Source organism: Triplophysa dalaica, chromosome 3 (assembly GCF_015846415.1).
Source record: "Triplophysa dalaica isolate WHDGS20190420 chromosome 3, ASM1584641v1, whole genome shotgun sequence".
Taxonomy (NCBI): domain Eukaryota; kingdom Metazoa; phylum Chordata; class Actinopteri; order Cypriniformes; family Nemacheilidae; genus Triplophysa; species Triplophysa dalaica.
The window spans coordinates 289,298-312,803 of NC_079544.1; the positions used below are offsets into that span (position 1 = coordinate 289,298).

Genomic DNA, 23,506 nt, shown 5'->3' on the forward strand with positions numbered 1-23,506 from the left:
CTCTCGTCAGTGTTTGAGCGGACGCTGAAGAACAAACATCAGATGAGATCTTCTTCTGGACAGAACTTGTCTCTCACAGACTAAAGTGAATGATGTGGAAAGACAAACATGTTCAATGATGTTTAGCACCAACTGTATTTCACACCAGCTTTATATACGTCTGCTAAACGCCTGAATGTAAAAGACATGTGACAAACAACAACAACACATTCTCTGAAACACACAAGACTCTTGAAGGGACACTTCACCCAAAAAGAAACATTGTGTCATCATTTACTCTCCTTCAGTTGTTCCACGTGTGTATAAATGTCTTTGTTCTGGACAGATTTTGACATCCATAGTAGGAAAAAAACAATGAGTCAAAAGTGCCCCAGAACTGCTGTCCTACATTCTTCTAAATATCTTCTTTTGTGTTCAACAGAACAAAACAAATGATTACGTTTTTTCCTAATATGGGAGTCAAAATCTGTCTGGTTATGAGCATTCTTCCAAATATCTCTCTCTGTGTTCATCAGAACAAAGACTTTTATACACATTTGGAACAACTGAAGGAGAGTAAACGATGAGAGAAGTTTCATGTTGGGTGAAGTTAAAGAAAGTCACTCACAGTTTGATGTGTTCAGTGCCCCTCCGATGCAGAGGATGCATCATTATTGTTTTGTCCACAGTCACGCGCCTCTGTTGTTCTTCAGTGTCTGAGTGGATGACACGAGTGTGGACGTCAAACACTTTGAAGAGTTCCAAACTGTCCTGAGGACTGCAGAGCACCCGTTCATCTCGTGTCGCGCTCGCGCTTAGTAACACGAGTCCCGTGATGAGAAGAGGACAGTCGTGATATCGATGATGATGGTCCCGGTGTGCTTCAGCGCGCATGCTCAGTGCGTTGACGCCGCGACGCGGCGCATTATTTGGCATCGACACGGCGGAGCGACAGCTGAGTGTTTCTGCGGTATTAACGGAGTGATTTACCGGCGGAGACCGTCAGAACGAGCACGGTACACACCGCAGAGTCTCCGCGAGCCGGTGAGTTGCTGAAAGAGTTTGTGCGCTCGTGTCGATTCGGTCCGATCGCGAGCTGCTCCTCTTCCTCACCGACACGCGCTGTTACAAACTATCACGCGACTTTAAACACGATACATTGTGTCATAACAGAGAAATGAAAACACGTGACTGACGCGATGCGAAGTAATTTTTCTGTGTGTTTGTGTGCGCGTGGAGCGTCCGATAACAGACGGAGTTTGTGATGTTTATTATCGATCGGATCGGATCTGTGTGTGTGTGTCGGAGTATTGGGCAGGTTTGACTTCATGTGAGTTTATCTTCCGAATGTCTGTGAAATGCTTGTCACTGTCAAACTTTACTGTCTCGGAGTTGACGTGAATGTACAGTAAGTACAGTAAATCGGAGTAGAGTCTGTTCCGTTCGCACTTTAATGTTGTGACGCGGACACAAACACACACAAACTCTACACGTCACTCTGGAGTGTTCTGACGCGATCAATGTTTTAGTGAACTTATGATCGTGTGATTGTTGTCACGGGTGGTCTTGACGCGGTCGTGTAATGGGCGTCATGTTGATCCTGTATCACAATAAGAGTCCCGGGCTGCTGCTCTTCCTCCTCCTCATCCTCTTCCTCGTCTTAAAGCGGCACGCGCGCATCATCTTCCTCTTCCTCGTCTTAAAGCGGCACGCGCTCATTATCATCCCTGCTCGTTCAGTGCTGCTCGTTATAGATCATCTTCACTTCACCTCATAATGTGACACGAGGAGTGCGTGTGAGCCCTTACGAACATTAAAATCCTTAAAAAAAAACTTGTTTCTGAACTAAAACAACTGTTACCACAAAATGATCATGTTTTAAAAAAACATATGTAAACCATGATCACTGTACTAAAACCATGGTTTTGCAAATTCATCTATACACCAAACAACGGGGTCAATACACTTATAAAACAAAAACAATCATGGTTAAGTTTCGGTGATTTTGAGTGTGTGTTGAAATAGTAAAGTGAGTTTTTCGCGTGATTTCAGTGTGTTTTGTTTTTATTAATAATATTATTGTTATTTGAACATAATGAGATGAAATTACCTCAAACAATCGTGAAGGAGGAGCTTATAAATGTCACCTTATGCTTTGATGATGGGCTCACTTCCTCTCTCTCTCTCTCTCTCTCTCTCTCTCTCTCTCTCTCTCTCTCTCTCTCTCTCTCTCTCTCTCTCTCTCTCTCTCTCTCTCTGTCTCTCTCTCTCTCTCTCTCTCTCTCTCTCTGTGTCTCTCTCTCTCTCTCTCTCTCTCTCTCTCTCTCTCTCTCTCTCTCTCTCTCTGTGTCTCTCTCTCTCTCTCTCTCTCTCTCTCTCTCTCTCTCTCTGTGTCTCCCTCTCTCTCTCTCTCTCTCTCTCTCTCTCTCTGTCTGTGTGTCTCTCTCTCTCTCTCTCTCTCTGTCTCTCTCTCTCTCTCTCTCTCTCTCTCTCTCTCTCTCTCTCTGTGTCTCCCTCTCTCTCTCTCTCTCTCTCTCTCTCTGTCTGTGTGTCTCTCTCTCTCTCTCTCTCTCTCTGTGTCTCTCTCTCTCTCTCTCTCTCTCTCTCTCTCTCTGTGTCTCTCTCTCTCTCTCTCTCTCTCTCTGTCTCTGTGTCTCTCTGTCTCTCTGTCTGTGTCTCTCTCTCTCTCTCTCTGTCTGTGTCTCTCTCTCTCTGTCTGTGTCTCTCTCTCTCTCTCTCTCTCTCTCTCTCTCTCTCTGTCTGTGTCTCTCACTCTCTCTGTCTTTCTCTCTCTCACTCTCTCTGTCTCTCTCTCTCTCTCTCTCTCTCTCTCAAGATTCAAGATTCAAGATTCAAAGGAGCTTTATTGGCATGATAAAATAAAATGTACATTGCCAAAGCACAAGATTAAATATAAACATGCAGAAATACAGATTAAGATCAAAAATAAAATAGAATAAAATTAAAAGTCTATAAGTAAAAATCTATATATATATACATCTCACTATAAACAGAAAAAGAGTTTTAATTAAAGTTTCTGAACTAAAACAACTGTTACCACAAAATGATCATGTTTTAAAAAGACATATGTAAACCATGATCACTGTACTAAAACCATGGTTTTGCAAATTCATCTATACACCAAACAACGGGGTCAATACACTTATAAAACAAAAACAATCATGGTTAAGTTTCGGTGATTTTGAGTGTGTGTTGAAATAGTAAAGTGAGTTTTTCGCGTGATTTCAGTGTGTTTTGTTTTTATTAATAATATTATTGTTATTTGAACATAATGAGATGAAATTACCTCAAACAATCGTGAAGGAGGAGCTTATAAATGTCACCTTATGCTTTGATGATGGGCTCACTTCCTCTCTCTCTCTCTCTCTCTCTCTCTCTCTCTCTCTCTCTCTCTCTCTCTCTCTCTCTCTCTCTCTCTCTCTCTGTGTCTCTCTCTCTCTCTCTCTCTGTGTCTCTCTCTCTCTCTCTCTCTCTCTCTCTCTCTCTCTCTCTCTCTGTGTCTCTCTCTCTCTCTCTCTCTCTCTCTCTCTGTGTCTCCCTCTCTCTCTCTCTCTCTCTCTCTCTCAAGATTCAAGATTCAAGATTCAAAGGAGCTTTATTGGCATGATAAAAGAAAATTTACATTGCCAAAGCACAAGATTAAATATAAACATGCAGAAATACAGATTAAGATAGAATAAAATTAAAACTCTATAAGTAAAAATCTATATATATATACATCTCAATATAAACAGAAAAACAGTTTTAATTAAAGTTCTCAATGAGGGTGATAGTGTCAGTTTGTGTGTGTTGTTCTGTCAGTGTTGTGTTGTGTTGTGCTGCTTGTTCTTTGGTCGTGGCAGGACTTGACATATCTTGCAGCCAGGTTTGAGCTTCTTGACTTTTCTCCCAGTATGTATGAGATCTTGTCCTTTTGTTGAAACTGGTCAAAGTCTTTGTGTAAGTTTGTAAACTGGGGGAAGAATGTTTCTCTGATGTGTGTGTAGTTGGGACAGGAGAGGAGAAAGTGCAGCTCTGTTTCCACTTGATTGTGTGTGCAGTGTGGACACGGTCGCTCTTCTCTCGGTGTCCATGTGTGTCTGTGTCTGCCCGTCTCTACAGTGAGCTGGTGATCACTGAGTCTGTACATGCTCAACACTTTTCTTAGTTTAGGGTCTGATACGCTTGTGAGGTATTCTGACACTTTATATTCTCTCTTTAGTGACAGATAGCATTCCAGTTTACTTTGCTGAGCTGTTGCTTCTGTCCAGTGTTGGAGATATTTCTCTTTTTGTCTTTTCATCATTTGGTTTAGTCTGGCTGGGGTTTGGGGTTGACTTGGGCATGTTTGGGGTTGTAGAGTTAGTTGTGAGATCAGTTGGATGAAGGGGTTTCTCTCTGGGCTCAGCTCTTGATGACTTAAGGCTTTGTGATGGAGTGTGTCTGTGTCGCTGTTCTTAAGGTGTGTGTAGAATTTTAAAGCTCTTTTTTGTATTTTAATGATTAGAGGATACAGTCCTAATTCTGCTCTGCAGGCGTTGTTTGGAGTTTTTCTCTGTACCCGTAGAATGTTTTTACACATTTCTGTTTGCAGAATCTCTATTGGGTGTTTGTCCCATCTGGTGAACTCTTGGTTGGCGAGAGGACCCCAAACCTCACTTCCATACAGCGCGATTGGTTCTATAATTGATTGTATTATTTTCAACCAGATTACGGTTGGGATGTCGATTTTGATATTCTTTTTTATGGCGTAAAAGGCTCTTCGTGCCTTGTCTCTCAGGTCGTTCACAGCCTTGTTTAAGTTTCCGGTGTTACTAATGTTTATACCAAGATATGTGTAGTTCTTGGTGTGTTCTAGGGGCACGTTGTTTAGTTTGAAACGGTGATGTTGATTTTGGCTACTGGGCTTTTTTTGGAATATCATGACTCGAGTCTTCTTAAGGTTAACCGATAGGGCCCATGTTTGGCAGAAAGTGTGCAGGGTGTCCAGATGTTGCTGTAGACCTTCTTTTGTGGGTGACAGCAGCACCAGATCGTCTGCAAACAGGAGACATTTCACTTCGGTGTCTTGTAAGGTCGGGCCGGGTGCTGGTGACTGTTCTAGAGCTCCAGCTAATTCATTGATGTAAATGTTAAATAGTGTAGGACTTAGACTACAGCCCTGTCTCACTCCACGACTCTGGGAGAGAAAGTCTGTGTGCTTGTTGCCAATTTTAACTGCAAATGTGTTATTGGTGTACATTGATTTGATGATGTCGTAGGTTTTTCCTCCGATGCCGCATTGAATCAACTGAAGAAAAAGTCCCTCATGCCAGATTGAGTCAAAAGCTTTTTTGAAGTCAACAAAGCATGAGTAGAGCTTTCTTTTATTTTGGTTTGTTTCTTTGTCAATTAAGGTACGAAGAGTGTATATATGATCGGATGTGCGGTATTTGGGTTGGAAACCAATTTGGCATTTTCTCAGGATGTTTTGGTTGTTTAGATATTGGAGAAGTCTGCTGTTAAGAATGTTACAGAGGAGTTTACCTAGATTACTGTTTACACATATTCCGCGGTAATTATTAGGGTCGAATTTGTCTCCACTTTTATGGATTGGAGTTATGAGACCTTGGTTCCAGATTGTGGGAAATATACCTGTACTAAAGATGATATTAAACAGTTTGAGGATGGCGAGTGTAAGTTTTTGGTCTGCGTGTTTAATCATCTCGTTTAGGATACCGTCGATACCACTTGCTTTTTGGGATTTAAGTTTTGGTATATTTTGTTCTAGCTCAGCGAGTGTAATTGGATAGTCTAAAGGGTTTTGGTAATCTTTAATTGTTGACTCCAGAGTGCATAGTTTGTTGTGTAGGTTAGTTTGTTCATGGTTCTTGTTTATTTTACTAAAGAGGTTTGAGAAGTGCTTTATCCATACGTCTCCGTTCTGAATGGGAAGATCTTCATGGTGGGGTTTGTTAAGTGTGTTCCAATGTTCCCAGAAGCGATTTGTTTCTAGAGATTGTTCAATTGCTTTTATCTGGTTTTGTGTATCTTGTTTCTTTTTCTTCCTTAGTGTTTCCTTATATTGTTTAACTTTTTCATGGTAGAGTTGGCGTGTGTTTACATTGTCAGCATCTCTGTGTTTCTGATTTGATAGAATTCTTACTTCTTTTCTAAGGTTTTTACACTCCTTATCAAACCATTTCTCATTTACAGGCTTTTTGTTTGGTTTTGTGTTAGTGGGTTTTAGGTCAGATAGCGTTGCAGATATTGTAAAAATTTGGTTAATCCTGTCTACTGCTAAATTTACACCTTCATAATTGTGTGGAAATGGGGTATCGAGGAATTTATTCAGTAGGATTTGAATTTTTGGTTCACGAGTTATGCTTTTGTATGTATCTTCGCAATTTTGTTTCCACCTGAAAGTTTGTTTTAGGGTATGGAGGTGAGTTTGTTTTGATGCCTCTGTGTTAGGTTTGGATCTATTGAAGTAGAGAGTGATTTTACTGTGATCTGACAATGGTGATGGTGGGCTGACTGTGAACGCTCTGAGGGAGTTAGGATTCAGATCCGTGATGAAATAGTCTACCGTACTGTTACCCAGCTTAGAACTATAGGTGTACCTACCGTATGAATCTCCTCGTAGTCGTCCATTGACCATGTACAGACCCAGTGTGCGACAAAGATGGAGAAGTCTTAATCCATTTTTGTTTGTTGTTTTATCGTAGTTCAGTCTTTGTGTATGTGTAGGTATGGAAAGGAAATCTCCTCCTGGAATGTGTTTGTCTCCCTTGGAGTGAACTGAGTCTGACTCTTCGCCTGTCCTGGCATTTAGGTCACCGCAGATCAGAACATTGCCCTGTGACTGAAAGTAGTTGATCTCCTCTTCCAGGATCGTGAAACTGTCCTCATTGAAGTAGGGTGACTCTGCTGGAGGGATGTAGGTTGCACACAGGAAGATATTCTTATCTGTTGAAGTGATGGTCTTGTTGATTTCTATCCATGTGTAAAACTGGCCAGTTTTAATCATTTTTGTTGAGTTAGCGTATTCAGATTTATACCATATCAGCATTCCGCCTGAGTCTCTTCCCTGGGTGACACCAGGCAGTTTGACGGATGGAATGATGAGTTCTCTGTAGTTTGTAGGGCGACCAGTGGGTCCGTCTCCTCTACTCCATGTCTCCTGTAGGATGAGGATGTCTGAGTTTTTTGTTTCAGAGCTGAAGTCTATGTTTTTGCTTTTCAGTCCAAAAGCAGATGACCTCAGGCCTTGAATATTCCAACATGATTTGTTATCCATAAGTTATTAATTTGTTTAGTGCGGATTTTGTCTTAGTACAGTAGGTGTGAGCAGATTAGGTTCAGCATCTGATGGATGTCTTTTAGCTCGGCTGTTGGAGCTTGTGCAGATGTCGGTGTGGAGTTTCTGCTCACTGTCTGGGCATAGCTTAGGCTGCTGGAGTTCTGTTGCATATGCCGGGTGGGGGGTGTAGGCAGCAGGGGTGGTGCTCTGGTCTGTTGGCTGTTGTTTTGGCAAGGAGGGGGGCCCAGTCTCTGGCTGTTTTTAGAAGGTGCGGTGTGGTTCATCCATGGTCTGGGTAGGGACTGCCTTGCTCCGTTGCTTCTAGGGGGGTTGTTTGTGTTGCGGTTTAGAGCAACATCTTTTAATTTCTTTGTAAAGATGGGGACAGACGCTCTGTACAGGTGTACATGGTCATAGAGGCATGTAAGGTCCAAGGTGGGATGATGTGCCAGGTGCACTTGAGGTTTGAGTGCACAAGTTCTAGAGAGATTTGCGTTTATTTGTTGAATTGTGTCTGGGTGGAAGTCTTTCCGTGGTAGCAGTGTCGAGATGGTGATTTTGGCATTTGGGAAGGTGGTTGTAGCTTTTTCGATTACCCTTTCGAGTGCTGTGGCCACTCTTTCTTGTTGTGCTCTCAGGTCGTTTGTGCCAGTGTGAATTATAATGTGGCTTGGTGATCCTAGGTTGTCCTTGTTCAGTAGTCTGAGGGCACTGTGCGTGTTGGGGCACCAGAGTTTGGACACCCTTTGTTTGGGGAAGAGCTTTTTTTCGTCTATGAATTTCCCATTTGAGTCTATCAGAAGGACAATATCTGTTTTCTGTGAGTCTTCGGTGGGTGTTGGAGTGTTGTCAGGTTCATTGCGTTGATCTGTACTGGGCAAAGGGTTTGGTGAAGATGGTGGGTTTTGGCTGGGTTGTGACAATGAGGTCTGTGAGCTGTGGACCGTTTGAAGGGTGACCTGTTGTTCTGGACCATTTTTGGAGTTGAGGGCTGTGAGGTGGGTATCTTTTTCGTGTTTCAGTTCTCTTATCTCCTCTCTTAAAGCAGTTAGCTGGGTCCGTTGACTCTCTGTCTGCTGTGTGATCTGGGTTTCCAGTGATGCCAGCTGAACCTTGAGCCTCTCCCTTCCTTGCACTAGCTGCTTCACTTCGGCCTGAAGTGAAGACAGTTCTTTCCTGATGTTGTCTCCCTCTTTTTGTTTGGCTGTGGGTTTGTTGCCGGATTGGTCTGGGCTTTGTATGGTTTGGAGAGAAAGAGTAATTTCTCTGAGCTGTACTAGTTCCCCCTCCAGGGCTGTAAATCTCTCTCTCATGTCAGTACAGTAGCAATGTGAATGGAGGTCCTTTGGTTGTTCTGCGTTAGGAGGATCTGTATGTTCTTGCTGATCATCAGAAACTGGGGTTCTGTCTGGTTCCTCTGTGGTGGGTTGCTCATTGTCGGGTTCCAGTTGTAATCTTCCTTTGATACTGAGGAAGTTTTGTTCGAAAAGACCTTGAGTGCTTTTCACTACAACTATCCCTGTTGTTTTGTAGATGTTAACATTTATCATTGTTACGTCATCCTCATTTTTAATTTTTAGCTGGAAACCCCCACAGATGCCTTTTCTTTCAGCGTTTGGGAATTCTGAGATGATGGCTTTGTGCCATGAATGAGGTCGGTTGGTGTAGAAGATCAGGTTACTGGTGCTACCATCTTTATGAAGGTCTGCGAATAAAGTCTCTGAGTTTTCTGTGAGTCTTTTGTTTTTGTAGACTTTCCTTGCTGTATCGTTCGTAACCTCTTTTGGGTAGTGTAGAGGAATGGCCTCCACACATTGGGGTTGTGCACTCATGATGAAATGGGCCGTTCGCACCTGTGTGGGCGTTGGTTGAGGAATGTCCTTTGTTTGGTCCAGTCGTTTTCTCACCTTCCAATTCACACCTCTGAGGCGTGGGTCATGTGGTTGAGCAGAGTTTGCTGCCTCAGTAACACTATTGTATCTTTGAGTAAAACTTTTAGTTTCTTTTCTTTTGCTTGTTTTGTTTGTTTGATTGTAGTTATTGTCGAGTATTTGGCACAAAGTGGTGGTAAAGTACTTATTTTGGTACCTGGTAGAAGATAGACCTTGATAATCTAGTCCTCTTGTTATTTTTGGTTTGTTTGTAGAGCAGGATTGTTGGGTTGGTGTCCTTTGTGTCCTTTTCTGATATTTTGTTCCAGAAATCCAGATTAAGAGTAAAAGTTTGATTTAAAAAACAACAGGTTCCGTTAATGAAGGTTTGTCTATGTCTCCTTTGTAAAAAATTCCAAGGAATTTCAGGTTAATCCAGTAGTAAAATATGTTTGTTGCAGGAGCTCAAGAGTGTGTGACCTCTCTCTCTGACCTCTCTCTCTCTCTCTGTCTCTCTCTCTCTCTGTGTGTGTCTGTGTCTCTCTCTCTCTCTGTGTGTCTCTCTCTCTCTGTGTCTCTCTCTCTGTCTCTCTCTCTCTCTCTCTCTCTCTCTCTCTCTCTCTCTCTCTCTCTCTCTCTCTCTCTCTCTGTGTCTCCCTCTCTCTCTCTCTCTCTCTCTCTCTCTCTCTGTCTGTGTGTCTCTCTCTCTCTCTCTCTCTCTCTGTGTCTCTCTCTCTCTCTCTCTCTCTCTCTCTCTCAAGATTCAAGATTCAAGATTCAAAGGAGCTTTATTGGCATGATAAAAGAAAATTTACATTGCCAAAGCACAAGATTAAATATAAACATGCAGAAATACAGATTAAGATCAAAAATAAGATAGAATAAAATTAAAACTCTATAAGTAAAAATCTATATATATATACATCTCAATATAAACAGAAAAACAGTTTTAATTAAAGTTCTCAATGAGGGTGACAGTGTCAGTTTGTGTGTGTTGTCCTGTCAGTGTTGTGTTGTGTTGTGCTGGTTGTTCTTTGGTCGTGGCAGGACTTGACATATCTTGCAGCCAGGTTTGAGCTTCTTGACTTTTCTCCCAGTATGTATGAGATCTTGTCCTTTTGTTGAAACTGGTCAAAGTCTTTGTGTAAGTTTGTAAACTGGGGGAAGAATGTTTCTCTGATGTGTGTGTAGTTGGGACAGGAGAGGAGAAAGTGCAGCTCTGTTTCCACTTGATTGTGTGTGCAGTGTGGACACAGTCGCTCTTCTCTCGGTGTCCATGTGTGTCTGTGTCTGCCCGTCTCTACAGTGAGCTGGTGATCACTGAGTCTGTACATGCTCAACACTTTTCTTAGTTTAGGGTCTGATACGCTTGTGAGGTATTCTGACACTTTATATTCTCTCTTTAGTGACAGATAGCATTCCAGTTTACTTTGCTGAGCTGTTGCTTCTGTCCAGTGTTGGAGATATTTCTCTTTTTGTCTTTTCATCATTTGGTTTAGTCTGGCTGGGGTTTGGGGTTGACTTGGGCATGTTTGGGGTTGTAGAGTTAGTTGTGAGATCAGTTGGATGAAGGGGTTTCTCTCTGGGCTCAGCTCTTGATGACTTAAGGCTTTGTGATGGAGTGTGTCTGTGTCGCTGTTCTTAAGGTGTGTGTAGAATTTTAAAGCTCTTTTTTGTATTTTAATGATTAGAGGATACAGTCCTAATTCTGCTCTGCAGGCGTTGTTTGGAGTTTTTCTCTGTACCCGTAGAATGTTTTTACACATTTCTGTTTGCAGAATCTCTATTGGGTGTTTGTCCCATCTGGTGAACTCTTGGTTGGCGAGAGGACCCCAAACCTCACTTCCATACAGCGCGATTGGTTCTATAATTGATTGTATTATTTTCAACCAGATTACGGTTGGGATGTCAATTTTGATATTCTTTTTTATGGCGTAAAAGGCTCTTCGTGCCTTGTCTCTCAGGTCGTTCACAGCCTTGTTTAAGTTTCCGGTGTTACTAATGTTTATACCAAGATATGTGTAGTTCTTGGTGTGTTCTAGGGGCACGTTGTTTAGTTTGAAACGGTGATGTTGATTTTGGCTACTGGGCTTCTTTTGGAATATCATGACTCGAGTCTTCTTAAGGTTAACCGATAGGGCCCATGTTTGGCAGAAAGTGTGCAGGGTGTCCAGATGTTGCTGTAGACCTTCTTTTGTGGGTGACAGCAGCACCAGATCGTCTGCAAACAGGAGACATTTCTCTCTCTCTCTCTCTGTGTCTCTCTCTCTCTCTCTCTCTCTCTGTCTGTGTGTCTCTCTGTCTCTCTGTCTGTGTCTCTCTCTCTCTCTCTCTGTCTGTGTCTCTCTCTCTCTGTCTGTGTCTCTCTCTCTCTCTCTCTCTCACTCTCTCTGTCTTTCTCTCTCTCACTCTCTCTGTCTCTCTCTCTCTCTCTCTCTCTCTCTCTCTCTCAAGATTCAAGATTCAAAGGAGCTTTATTGGCATGATAAAATAAAATGTACATTGCCAAAGCACAAGATTAAATATAAACATGCAGAAATACAGATTAAGATCAAAAATAAAATAGAATAAAATTAAAAGTCTATAAGTAAAAATCTATATATATACATCTCAATATAAACAGAAAAAGAGTTTTAATTAAAGTTTCTGAACTAAAACAACTGTTACCACAAAATGATCATGTTTTAAAAAAACATATGTAAACCATGATCACTGTACTAAAACCATGGTTTTGCAAATTCATCTATACACCAAACAACGGGGTCAATACACTTATAAAACAAAAACAATCATGGTTAAGTTTCGGTGATTTTGAGTGTGTGTTGAAATAGTAAAGTGAGTTTTTCGCGTGATTTCAGTGTGTTTTGTTTTTATTAATAATATTATTGTTATTTGAACATAATGAGATGAAATTACCTCAAACAATCGTGAAGGAGGAGCTTATAAATGTCACCTTATGCTTTGATGATGGGCTCACTTCCTCTCTCTCTCTCTCTCTCTCTCTCTCTCTCTCTCTCTCTCTCTCTCTCTCTCTCTCTCTCTCTCTCTCTCTCTCTCTCTCTCTCTCTGTGTCTCTCTCTCTCTCTCTCTCTCTCTGTGTCTCCCTCTCTCTCTCTCTCTCTCTCTCTCTCTCTCTCTCTCTCTCTCTGTCTCTCTCTCTCTCTCTCTCTCTCTCTCTCTCTCTCTCTCTCTCTCTCTCTGTGTCTCTCTCTCTCTCTCTGTCTGTGTGTCTCTCTCTCTCTCTCTCTCTCTGTCTCTGTCTCTCTGTCTGTGTCTCTCTCAAGATTCAAGATTCAAGATTCAAAGGAGCTTTATTGGCATGATAAAAGAAAATTTACATTGCCAAAGCACAAGATTAAATATAAACATGCAGAAATACAGATTAAGATCAAAAATAAGATAGAATAAAATTAAAACTCTATAAGTAAAAATCTATATATATATACATCTCAATATAAACAGAAAAACAGTTTTAATTAAAGTTCTCAATGAGGGTGATAGTGTCAGTTTGTGTGTGTTGTTCTGTCAGTGTTGTGTTGTGTTGTGCTGCTTGTTCTTTGGTCGTGGCAGGACTTGACATATCTTGCAGCCAGGTTTGAGCTTCTTGACTTTTCTCCCAGTATGTATGAGATCTTGTCCTTTTGTTGAAACTGGTCAAAGTCTTTGTGTAAGTTTGTAAACTGGGGGAAGAATGTTTCTCTGATGTGTGTGTAGTTGGGACAGGAGAGGAGAAAGTGCAGCTCTGTTTCCACTTGATTGTGTGTGCAGTGTGGACACAGTCGCTCTTCTCTCGGTGTCCATGTGTGTCTGTGTCTGCCCGTCTCTACAGTGAGCTGGTGATCACTGAGTCTGTACATGCTCAACACTTTTCTTAGTTTAGGGTCTGATACGCTTGTGAGCTATTCTGACACTTTATATTCTCTCTTTAGTGACAGATAGCATTCCAGTTTACTTTGCTGAGCTGTTGCTTCTGTCCAGTGTTGGAGATATTTCTCTTTTTGTCTTTTCATCATTTGGTTTAGTCTGGCTGGGGTTTGGGGTTGACTTGGGCATGTTTGGGGTTGTAGAGTTAGTTGTGAGATCAGTTGGATGAAGGGGTTTCTCTCTGGGCTCAGCTCTTGATGACTTAAGGCTTTGTGATGGAGTGTGTCTGTGTCGCTGTTCTTAAGGTGTGTGTAGAATTTTAAAGCTCTTTTTTTGTATTTTAATGATTAGAGGATACAGTCCTAATTCTGCTCTGCAGGCGTTGTTTGGAGTTTTTCTCTGTACCTGTAGAATGTTTTTACACATTTCTGTTTGCAGAATCTCTATTGGGTGTTTGTCCCATCTGGTGAACTCTTGGTTGGCGAGAGGACCCCAAACCTCACTTCCATACAGCGCGATTGGTTCTATAATTGATTGTGTTATTTTCAGCCAGATTACGGTTGGGATGTCAATTTTAATATTCTTTTTGATTGTTTAAAAGGCTCTTCGTGCCTTGTCTCTCAGGTCATTCACAGCCTTGTTTAAGTTTCCGGTGTTATTAATGTTTATACAGAGATATGTGTAGTTCTTGGTGTGTTCTAGGGGCACGTTGTTTAGTTTGAAACGGTGATGTTGATTTTGGCTACTGGGCTTTTTTTGGAATATCATGACTCGAGTCTTCTTAAGGTTAACCGATAGGGCCCATGTTTGGCAGAAAAGTGTGCAGGGTGTCCAGATGTTGCTGTAGACCTTCTTTTGTGGGTGACAGCAGCACCAGATCGTCTGCAAACAGGAGGCATTTCACTTCGGTGTCTTGTAAGGTCGGGCCGGGTGCTGGTGACTGTTCTAGAGCTCCAGCTAGTTCATTCATGTAAATGTTAAATAGTGTAGGACTTAGACTACAGCCCTGTCTCACTCCACGACTCTGGGAGAGAAAGTCTGTGTGCTTGTTGCCAATTTTAACTGCAAATGTGTTATTGGTGTACATTGATTTGATGATGTCGTAGGTTTTTCCTCCGATGCCGCATTGAATCAACTGAAGAAAAAGTCCCTCATGCCAGATTGAGTCAAAAGCTTTTTTGAAGTCAACAAAGCATGAGTAGAGCTTTCTTTTCTTTTGGTTTGTTTCTTTGTCAATTAAGGTACGAAGAGTGTATATATGATGGGATGTGCGGTATTTGGGTTGAAAACCAATTTGGCATTTTCTCAGGATGTTTTGGTTGTTTAGATATTGGATAAGTCTGCTGTTAAGAATGTTACAGAGGAGTTTACCTAGATTACTGTTTACACATATTCCGCCGTAATTATTAGGGTGGAATTTGTCTCCACTTTTATGGATTGGAGTTATGAGACCTTGGTTCCAGATTGTGGGAAATATACCTGTACTAAAGATGATATTAAACAGTTTGAGGATGGCGAGTGTAAGTTTTTGGTCTGCGTGTTTAATCATCTCGTTTAGGATACCGTCAATACCACTTGCTTTTTGGGATTTAAGTTTTGGTATATTTTGTTCTAGCTCAGCGAGTGTAATTGGATAGTCTAAAGGGTTTTGGTAATCTTTAATTGTTGACTCCAGAGTGCATAGTTTGTTGTGTAGGTTAGTTTGTTCATGGTTCTTGGTTATTTTACTAAAGAGGTTTGAGAAGTGCTTTATCCATACGTCTCCGTTCTGAATGGGAAGATCTTCATGGTGGGGTTTGTTAAGTGTGTTCCAATGTTCCCAGAAGCGATTTGTTTCTAGAGATTGTTCAATTGTTTCTCTCTCTCACTCTTTCTTTCTCTCTATCTCTCTCTCGAACGTAATGCAAAATTGAAAGATAAATTATGCACAAACTTAGATGTCAAGTAGACTTTGTTTAAAGTTGCATTAAAATAAATTATTAGAATGTATTTGTCAGACACTTTAGCCTAAACTTTAACAGTGTTGAACATTTTAATGTCTTGTGGATCATTCTGGAGCGTGTCTGTTTGTTTCCAGTTGCCATGACAATGGGATGCTTAAGTCAATTATGAAGTCGTTGAATTGTTTATCAAATTTTACAAGCTTGAAATCAAAATGCTTCTGAATGAACAGAGATGTTGTGTGTTTGGTGAAAACTTGACATTTTTGCTCATAGGCTCTGCTCAGCTGTCTTTGTGTGACATCAGCCAACGTATCATCACACTGAACAACACTCTCTCACTCTCACTCTCTCTCTCTCTCACTCTCTCTCACTCTCTCTCTCACTCTCTCTCTCACTCTCTCTCACTCTCTCTCACTCTCACTCTCTCTCACTCTCTCTCACTCTCTCTCACTCTCTCACTCTCTCTCTCACTCACTCTCTCACTCTCTCTCTCACTCTCTCTCTCTCTCTCACTCTCTCTCACTCTCTCTCTCACTCTCAAACTCTCACTCACTCTCAAACTCTCTCTCACTCTCAAACTCTCTCTGTCTCTCTCTCACTCTCTCTCCCACTCACTCTCTCTCTCACTCTCTCAAACTCTCTCTCACTCTCAAACTCTCTCTCACTCTCAAACTCTCTCTGTCTCTCTCTCTCTCTCACTCTCTCTCCCACTCACTCTCACTCTCTCTCTCTCTCTCTCTCTCTCTCTCTCACTCTCAAACTCTCTCTGTCTCTCTCTCACTCTCTCTCCCACTCACTCTCACTCTCTCTCTCTCTCACTCTCTCACTCTCAACTCTCTCTCACTCTCAAACTCTCTCTCACTCTCAAAATCTATCTCACTCTCAAACTCTCTCACACTTTCTCTCTCTTAGTCTCTCTCTCTCAGTCTTACTCTCTGTCTCACTCTCTCATTAATATTAAAAAATAAACTAACACAAAATTAAAAAGACATCCTGTTTGTTTAGATCAATTTACTGCTTGTTCATTTGTCGCATCAATTCAATGATAGAGTTCATCTTAAAGAGACACACACACACACAGGTCATGCTCAGTGTTTGAGGCTGCAGGGAAGGTCATTACATCACATGCTATAAATACACCCAGAGACTTCCTGTGGGGTGCAGAGAGAGAGAGAGAGAGAGCGAGAGAGCGAGAGAGAGAGAGCGAGAGAGGGATGGACTGGACTTCATGTTGTTCACGTGATGCTTGTGTACCACATCACTTAAATTACACACAGAACAAAGAAAGAAAGAAAGAAAGAAAGAAAGATGTTTGTAGTGACACAGTATCAATAGAAGTTGTGGTGTTTTTGAAGGTCTTTCAGGATCTGCAGTAATGTCGGAGGACGCGTCCCGGCTGACCCGCAGTCAGAAGCGAGCTCTGGAGAGAGAGTGTGTGTCTGTGGACAGTAAGCGTGTGAGGTTGGAGGCTGAGGAGCAGGACGACCGGTCCAGATGTGAGACCTCCAGTCCGTTGAGCGCAGGAGAGGTGAAGGCCACCCTCAAACTGAAAGTTCAGACCGGAGACGAGCCGGTGGACATGAGCACCATCAAAACGTGAGCGCTCCTTCTTTCAACACATTGTGACCTGTAACCCTCACGTCCTCATAAACACTGACATCACAGGGGTTGTGTCCTCACGTCTGGCCGCCGGTGATCTCTCTTTCACCTCACGCTGATCAAACCTCTCGCTGAAATATCCACAACATGAGTATTAAAGAAATATTTTTTTTAAAGATCAAAGAGCGCTTGAGGACTCTTGCAGGTTTACAGCTTGAAAATCAAACAAACATTGTGTGTGTGTGTGTGTGTGTGTGTGTAGTGACACGAGGGAAGTACGCAGCCCACAGTCACCTGATGATGTCATCGTGTTGTCTGATAATGAGACGTCCAGTCCGCACGTCAACGGCAGGAATCACTTTCAAGAGCTCAACACACAGCTGCTCATGGTAAACAGTGTACATGTTGTGTTCTACACAATTACACACACAGAATGTGAATACTTTACTGTTGTTGTGAATTAAGAGTTTATAAACACAGTTATGAGATAACACAAACACACACTACTGCCAAATGAAACTTCTACCAATATTCCTCCAAACCACAACTAAATATACAGACCCAAACCTTGTGTTGTGTTGTGTTGTGTGTGTGTATGAGTGTAGAAGAGTTCTCCACAGGAGCGTGAGCGTGTCATTACACAGTTCATGGAGGAACTTCGGTTGGAGGAGACCAAACTCATCCTGCTGAAGAAACTTAAACATGCTCAGATACAGAAAGACTCCAACACACAGAAGGTACACACACAGCCCCCCACGCACAACACACACAAGCTCACGGATACACAATCTCGCACACCCCACACACACACACACAAACACACTCTTACACTCAAACTGACACACTCGCGCACACACACACTGACACACTCGTGCACACACACTTTCACGCACACAATCTAACACAACCCACACTCTCACGCACGCTCTGACGCACACACAGTGATGCACACACTCACGCACACATGAACCCATCATCATTGAACATGTGGTCCACACTTGATGCAGAACAAGCAGGTTGTCATGTGGCGTCAGTGAAGACACGGTTGAGGAGTGATGCTGATGATGAATGTTCTTCATCAGGTGATATCTGACCGGTCTTCAGCGACTCTTCCTCCTCTGGTGCGTGGCGCTCAGATGTCTAAAGCCGGATCTCAGATGATGATGCCTCCGCTGGTGAGAGGAGCTCAGGTGAGCGCACACGCACACACACACACACACACACACACACTGAAGACTGAGATCATGATGATGATGATGTTCCTCCACAGGCCACAACACAGCAGATGTCCAGTTCCACACCTGCGCTGCTGCTGGCTCCTCACGTCCACAGTCATAAGATCATTCAGCCGGGTCTCATACGAGTGACCAACGCTCCCAACGGCGGTCTGCTGCTCAGCATCAGTCAGGTGACACACACTCCTGTGACATCATCATCTCATCAGATATCAGAGCGTGACCTTGTGTCATGTTCCCACAGTCCTCAGCTGCGAACCTCAAGCCAGCCAACGTGAGCGACTCTCCAGCCAGTCGACAGGCGGCCGCCAAACTGGCTCTACGCAAACAGCTGCAGAAAACCCTGCTGGAGATCCCTTCACCCAAACCAGCGGCGGCTCAATTCAACTTCCTGCCCTCAGCCGCCAATAATGAGTTCATTTATCTGCTGGGACTGGAGGAGGTGGTGCACAACATTCTGCATTCACTGGGCCGAGGTACTGGATCATTCTGGAGGACACGTGTGTGTGTGTGTGTGTGCGTGCGTTTGTGTGAGCGTTTGCTTACCTGAACAACTGAATGCATCTTGTTAAAATCGTGTGTGGTTGTTTGTCAGGTAAACAGGGTGTGTACGCCGGGCTGGTGGTCTCAGCTCAAGAGCCCTACTGCTGCTCTCAGTGTCAGACTGACTTCACACGTCAATGGCGCAAAGACAAGGGCGGAGCTACCATGTGTGAGCAGTGCATGTCGTCCAATCAGAAGAAGGTTGTGAAGGCCGAGCACACCAATCGTCTGAAGGCTGCGTTTGTTAAAGCTCTTCAACAGGAGCAAGAGATTCTACAGCAGACCACCCTGTCTTCATCTTCATCATCATCCTCAGCTCACAGGATGACGGTCGATCCCGTCAAACAACACTCACATGCCAGATCCAGTCAGCCAATCACACGTCACCCTGCCACCATCAAACAGGTGAGTGTAGTTCTGATGATGTGTAAAAGTCTCTCAGGACCTCTCCTTCGGTTTTACCTCTACTGTAAGTCATTTGGATAAGGCGTCTGATAAATGTAAATGTAACTTTGATTTAGATGTTTTTATAAATGAAACAGATTAGGAGATGAAGTCATGCGACCTCACATGAGGTTCACAGTTTAGACCGGCCAACCCTCCTCAGATGTACTCATGTACATCACCACACGCGTGGCGAGTGTCTGTCATCCGTGTCAGAAGTGAACTGAGATGATGTGTGTCTTGTCATCAGAGTCCGGTGCAGATCTCTCGTGGCGTGGCAGCGGTGCGCAGAATCCCTCACTCCTTCTCTCCGTCCTCTCAGCTGCAGAACGCAGTGGCGGCCGCAGCACTGGTCAGCAGGCCAGGTAAGCATGTGGCGCGAGGATCTGATCATTGATTATAAAACAAACGAAAGAATGTTTATTTGTGAAAGGACAGAAAACACTAGATCAGTGTGAACCCATACAGCTCGACAGTTTTCTTCTCTATCGTTCCACAGTGGGTTAGAAGCCGTGTTATTGTTAAAAGGTGAAACCACATGAGCGATGTTCTGCTTTCACGCACGAGTCCGCCATGTTCTCTCATGTTGTGTGTGTCACAGGTGTGACGATGGCCTATGTCAACCCCAGTTTGTCCGTTCTGAAGAGTTCTTCATCCTCAGCCGAGCGGCAGAGAGAATATCTCTTAGACATGATCCCGTCACCCTCCGCAAGCGTGTGGAAGTGAAAGTCACACGTGTTGAATGCAGAACTGCTCCCGAGTTATAATCATTCTATGGTGCGAGAGCCGCGTGTGATTGAATGGAAATGAAAACATGAATCTATAGATGACAGAGATGAGAACGCTTTAGACGGCACTGACGCTGGGGTGAATGATGTGGCAGTAAACAAGCCATCACGAGCGATTCTTATTCTCAATGATGCAGATGTTATGGACCTGCGCAGCTCTGCATGAGCTCTGCTTCTATTCTTCAAATGTGACGTTTTCATTAAGAGAAAAACTGTTGAATGCTAATAAAAACACAGATTCAGTTTGCTTGCGGGGCTTTTGTTTGGTTAACTTGTTTGTTTGATTGATCAAATCTGTGAAGACATTGAAGGAAAGTTTGTCTCACATTTGACCCAAACTCAATTATTATGTTTATTGACTTTTGTAAATGTTGTCCTATCGTCACTTTTATTTCATTTAATGCTTCATTGGGGATTTAACCTCTTAATGTTTGATGTATTTTTTTCTCTGCTCATGTTTGTCTCAGTCCAGTCAGGTCTGTTCAAGTTATTAGTTATATCATTAGGCTAGAAGTTTCACACAAAACAGTTTATTATTATTATGATTATTATTTGATGAGCTGTTGGATCTACAGTCATCTGTGTAATGTGATGTAAGGTTTAATTTTCTTCACAGGTCCCACAATAAACACTTGATGAATCTGAAGCAGCTGGTTTTCTTCTTCTTGTTCCTGCTTTTATATGTTTGAAAATGTCTTCTGTGGCGTTCAGTTTAATCTCAATTCCAGCATTGTTTTGTTGTATGTGAATATTTCAGAGGCTTTAATACATTTCACCATATAACCAACATTTGAAGAGTTTGGTTCTAAAATTTCAAAAATCATGTTTATTATAATGTTCTCATGTTTTTATTGTGTTAGTTAGCAGTATTCGGTAAATTATTATGGCTTAAATTAAAACAAACCAACTACAATTTGATAGATATTAATTGGAATGCACAATAAAAAAAATTACAAAAATTGTAATGTTCTCATTTTGGAAGCAAACTTACTTTACACGTCAATGACGATCATTATAAAAAAAAAAAGTCTGTGTTTTTTATTAAATTGATTTATTCAACTGGTACACCTGAAGAATAAGTTAACAGATTTACATCAATGTTTGAAGTAAACATGTGAACTAGACAATTACGCGTTTATAAATGTTGTGTAAATGCATTTATATGCCGCATTGAATAGTGTTACACATAAACATCGCTCCAGGTGTTGCCACTGCACAACTTATGAAACATAAATAACGTAAAAACACGACAATAAACAAATGCGTAAAATAATTAACAAAACGTTATTATCTATGTCTGCGTCCAAATACCCCACTTGCGGTCTTTGCGCTTCACTACTTTCATGACGTATTTCCTGTTTTCTAGTGGGCGTGAAGAGCATGTAGTGTTTCTAACATGACGGGACACACTTAGCAAGTGCAAGCATGTAATTAATGTGGTGTTTCTTATTATGTGATAAAAATCAGTTTTACAAAATACATAACTTTGGAGTCTTCACCAATAAAATTTGCAACACTTTACGTTTTACTACAAAATTATATGTAATATCTAATTATATGGTCAAGTCAGATTAATTTTTATAACGCTAGATTTGTGTCAAAGCAGCTTTACCCCCCAAAAAACAAAAGAAAAACACGTGTTAGCCAAACATAATAAAATAAAGATGTAACCTAACCTTAAAAAGTAGTAGTATAACCTACACTGGAAAGCTTTCCTCAACATCTCGCGAGACCCGGACAAAAACTCTCATGATTATATCCAGAACGTGATGCATGCAATTATTATTATTGGGCATCCTTTCTGACCATTTTTGTATATAAATTGACCGTATAGTGTTAATAGATTTTTTGAAAATGTGACTCCTATTAACATCATTTTATTATAATATAATATAACAGCCCATGATACTCTTTACTAGACGGTTGTGTGCAGCGCAGGGGGCGCTAGAGTGCCACGCCGCTCCCCACTCACTCACCAGAGAAGAAGAGTCACCGAGAGCCGCTGTCGCTCTGTCTGTCAGTGGGGGAAGATGGCGGCGTCCAAGGTGAAGCAGGACATGCCTCCACCGGGAGGATACGATCGCATCGATTACCGCAGAAATCTACCGCGCCGGGGTCTTTCCGGTACGTGCCGTTATAATGTCGTTCTTCAGAAAACATACCGAGTGAAAGTTCGTAGGTTCTTTATCGTCTCAGTATCGCACAACCGAAACGCCATTCGGTCCGCGATCACCACCAGTCACAATAAACATCGTCAAACTTTAAATGTGTTAGAGAGAATCTGTGGATCTTTAATATATATATATATATATGTGTGGATTCTGTTTATAGAATCTGTTTCTTTAAATCTGTTAGAATCTTCTAACGTCATTTCAGCAAACGAGCTAACGTTGTTTATTTGTTTGTCCTTGTAGATCAAACAAACACAATAAGTTTATGTATTAATCTTCGTCTGTCAGTTGAATGTTAAAGTCAAGCACGTGTTCTTATCGTGTTGTGAGAACAGCGGGACTACTTCTGTACAGTCGCGATTCATCATTTTTACACTATTATAAATGAACATAACACATGTTGACCTCTTGTGACAATACATTGTATTAGGACATTTAACAAAAATATAAACCGTGAATCTATAACACAAACACAAGCACAACAACAGTTTGGGAAAGGTGTGCTTGTGTGTGTTTACAGCAGTTGTGTTGTTGTGTTGTGTTCAGGTTACAGTATGTTTGGCATTGGAATCGGCATCATGGTGTTTGGATATTGGAGGCTTTTTAAATGGAACCGAGAGAGAAGGTGAGAGTGTGGAAGACGTTGAGATGATGTCATGTGTGAATCTGAGACTGATTTCTTCCTCCTGTGACAGACGTCTGCACATTGAGGATTTAGAGACTCGGATCGCTATGCTCCCGCTGCTTCAGGCCGAGCAGGACCGCAGGTGAAAGCATACACAGATCAACACTGATGGTTTTCTGCGTAAACATGGCATGTTTAAAGGAATGAATTCCACACATATGAGCGTTCTCTCGCCGTGTACTCGCCTCCAGATATATGTGGGGAACGCTTTCACAATTGTGTCTGTGGTTCTTCTCCAGTACGTTGCGGATGTTGCGTGAGAACCTTGAGGAGGAAGCCGTCATCATGAAGGACGTTCCTGACTGGAAGGTTCTCTTAACATACATGCATATATATGATTAATAACACGTATAACACATGTGTGCTGAGATCTCATGTGTGTGTTTGCATAGGTGGGTGAGAACATGTTCCACACAGACCGCTGGGTCACGCCTTTCACAGAAGAGCTCTATAACCTTCGACCACGAGAGCAGTTGCTCCATAAGAAGTTCGGTTTCCTCTGGTATGTGTAGATGGACAGCAGCTATCCCAGCATGCCTGGCGTTCAGCGTCATCTGTTCCGAGTGATGTGAGACATGATGAACACACCGTTCACTTTGTAAATGTTCAATAATAAATCTCTTTTCTTTACTTGATGTTCTTGTCTTTTCTTCTGTTATTCTGCTGTTCTTCACTGTTGACGTCTGTACGTTGATGTTTGGTCATTTGTTTAATCCTGTTGCTTTTCATTTACATTTACTGCAAAAGAGCACAAATCAAAGTGCGTTTAACACATATCCACACATTATTTTATTAGCTGTATAAACAATAAAATTCTCATTTGCTAGAACAGCTTTAAAAACATCTGACCTTTGAACCTTTCGTGGAAAATGACACTTTTATTTTTTGTAACGTTGAAACATTCTCGTTTCGCTCTGTTAACAGTGATGTTACCATAGAAACAGTGTTGGCTTAATTACAGAACAACTAATTACAGTAATTAGTTACTGAAATATAATTACTTTTCCTTTGAAAAAGTACAGCAAGGGAACTTCTGATGTCATTGAACTAAATACTGTGTGTAAAATGTGTGTGTGCTGTAGTGGAATTGACATCAACATTT

The 23,506-nt window shown here is 42.0% G+C and overlaps 3 protein-coding genes across 3 annotated transcripts; 2 read left to right on the top strand and 1 right to left on the bottom strand.

Moving 5' to 3' along the window:
* Positions 1–874: 874 nt before the first annotated feature.
* Positions 875–20,194, top strand: LOC130417542 (transcriptional repressor p66-alpha-like). Its single transcript, XM_056743159.1, has 10 exons — positions 875–1,023; positions 16,295–16,535; positions 16,801–16,927; positions 17,144–17,275; positions 17,621–17,728; positions 17,809–17,946; positions 18,018–18,249; positions 18,369–18,721; positions 19,011–19,125; positions 19,362–20,194. Exons 2-10 carry the CDS (start codon positions 16,315–16,317, stop codon positions 19,484–19,486), a joined length of 1,551 nt encoding a protein of 516 aa, XP_056599137.1. The 5' UTR covers positions 875–1,023; positions 16,295–16,314; the 3' UTR covers positions 19,487–20,194.
* On the bottom strand, positions 7,288–9,360 carry LOC130417540 (uncharacterized). The gene is made up of 2 exons (XM_056743157.1): positions 9,350–9,360; positions 7,288–9,241 (listed from the first exon to the last, which is right to left on the bottom strand). The coding sequence occupies exon 2, from the start codon at positions 9,091–9,093 to the stop codon at positions 7,291–7,293; it is 1,803 nt and encodes a 600-aa protein (XP_056599135.1). The 5' UTR covers positions 9,094–9,241; positions 9,350–9,360; the 3' UTR covers positions 7,288–7,290.
* Positions 20,195–21,517: 1,323 nt separating the features above from the next.
* ndufa13 (NADH:ubiquinone oxidoreductase subunit A13) lies at positions 21,518–23,039 on the top strand. The gene is made up of 5 exons (XM_056743179.1): positions 21,518–21,672; positions 22,266–22,344; positions 22,415–22,486; positions 22,644–22,713; positions 22,797–23,039. Exons 1-5 carry the CDS (start codon positions 21,579–21,581, stop codon positions 22,914–22,916), a joined length of 435 nt encoding a protein of 144 aa, XP_056599157.1. The 5' UTR covers positions 21,518–21,578; the 3' UTR covers positions 22,917–23,039.
* The last annotated feature ends 467 nt before the right edge of the window (positions 23,040–23,506 follow it).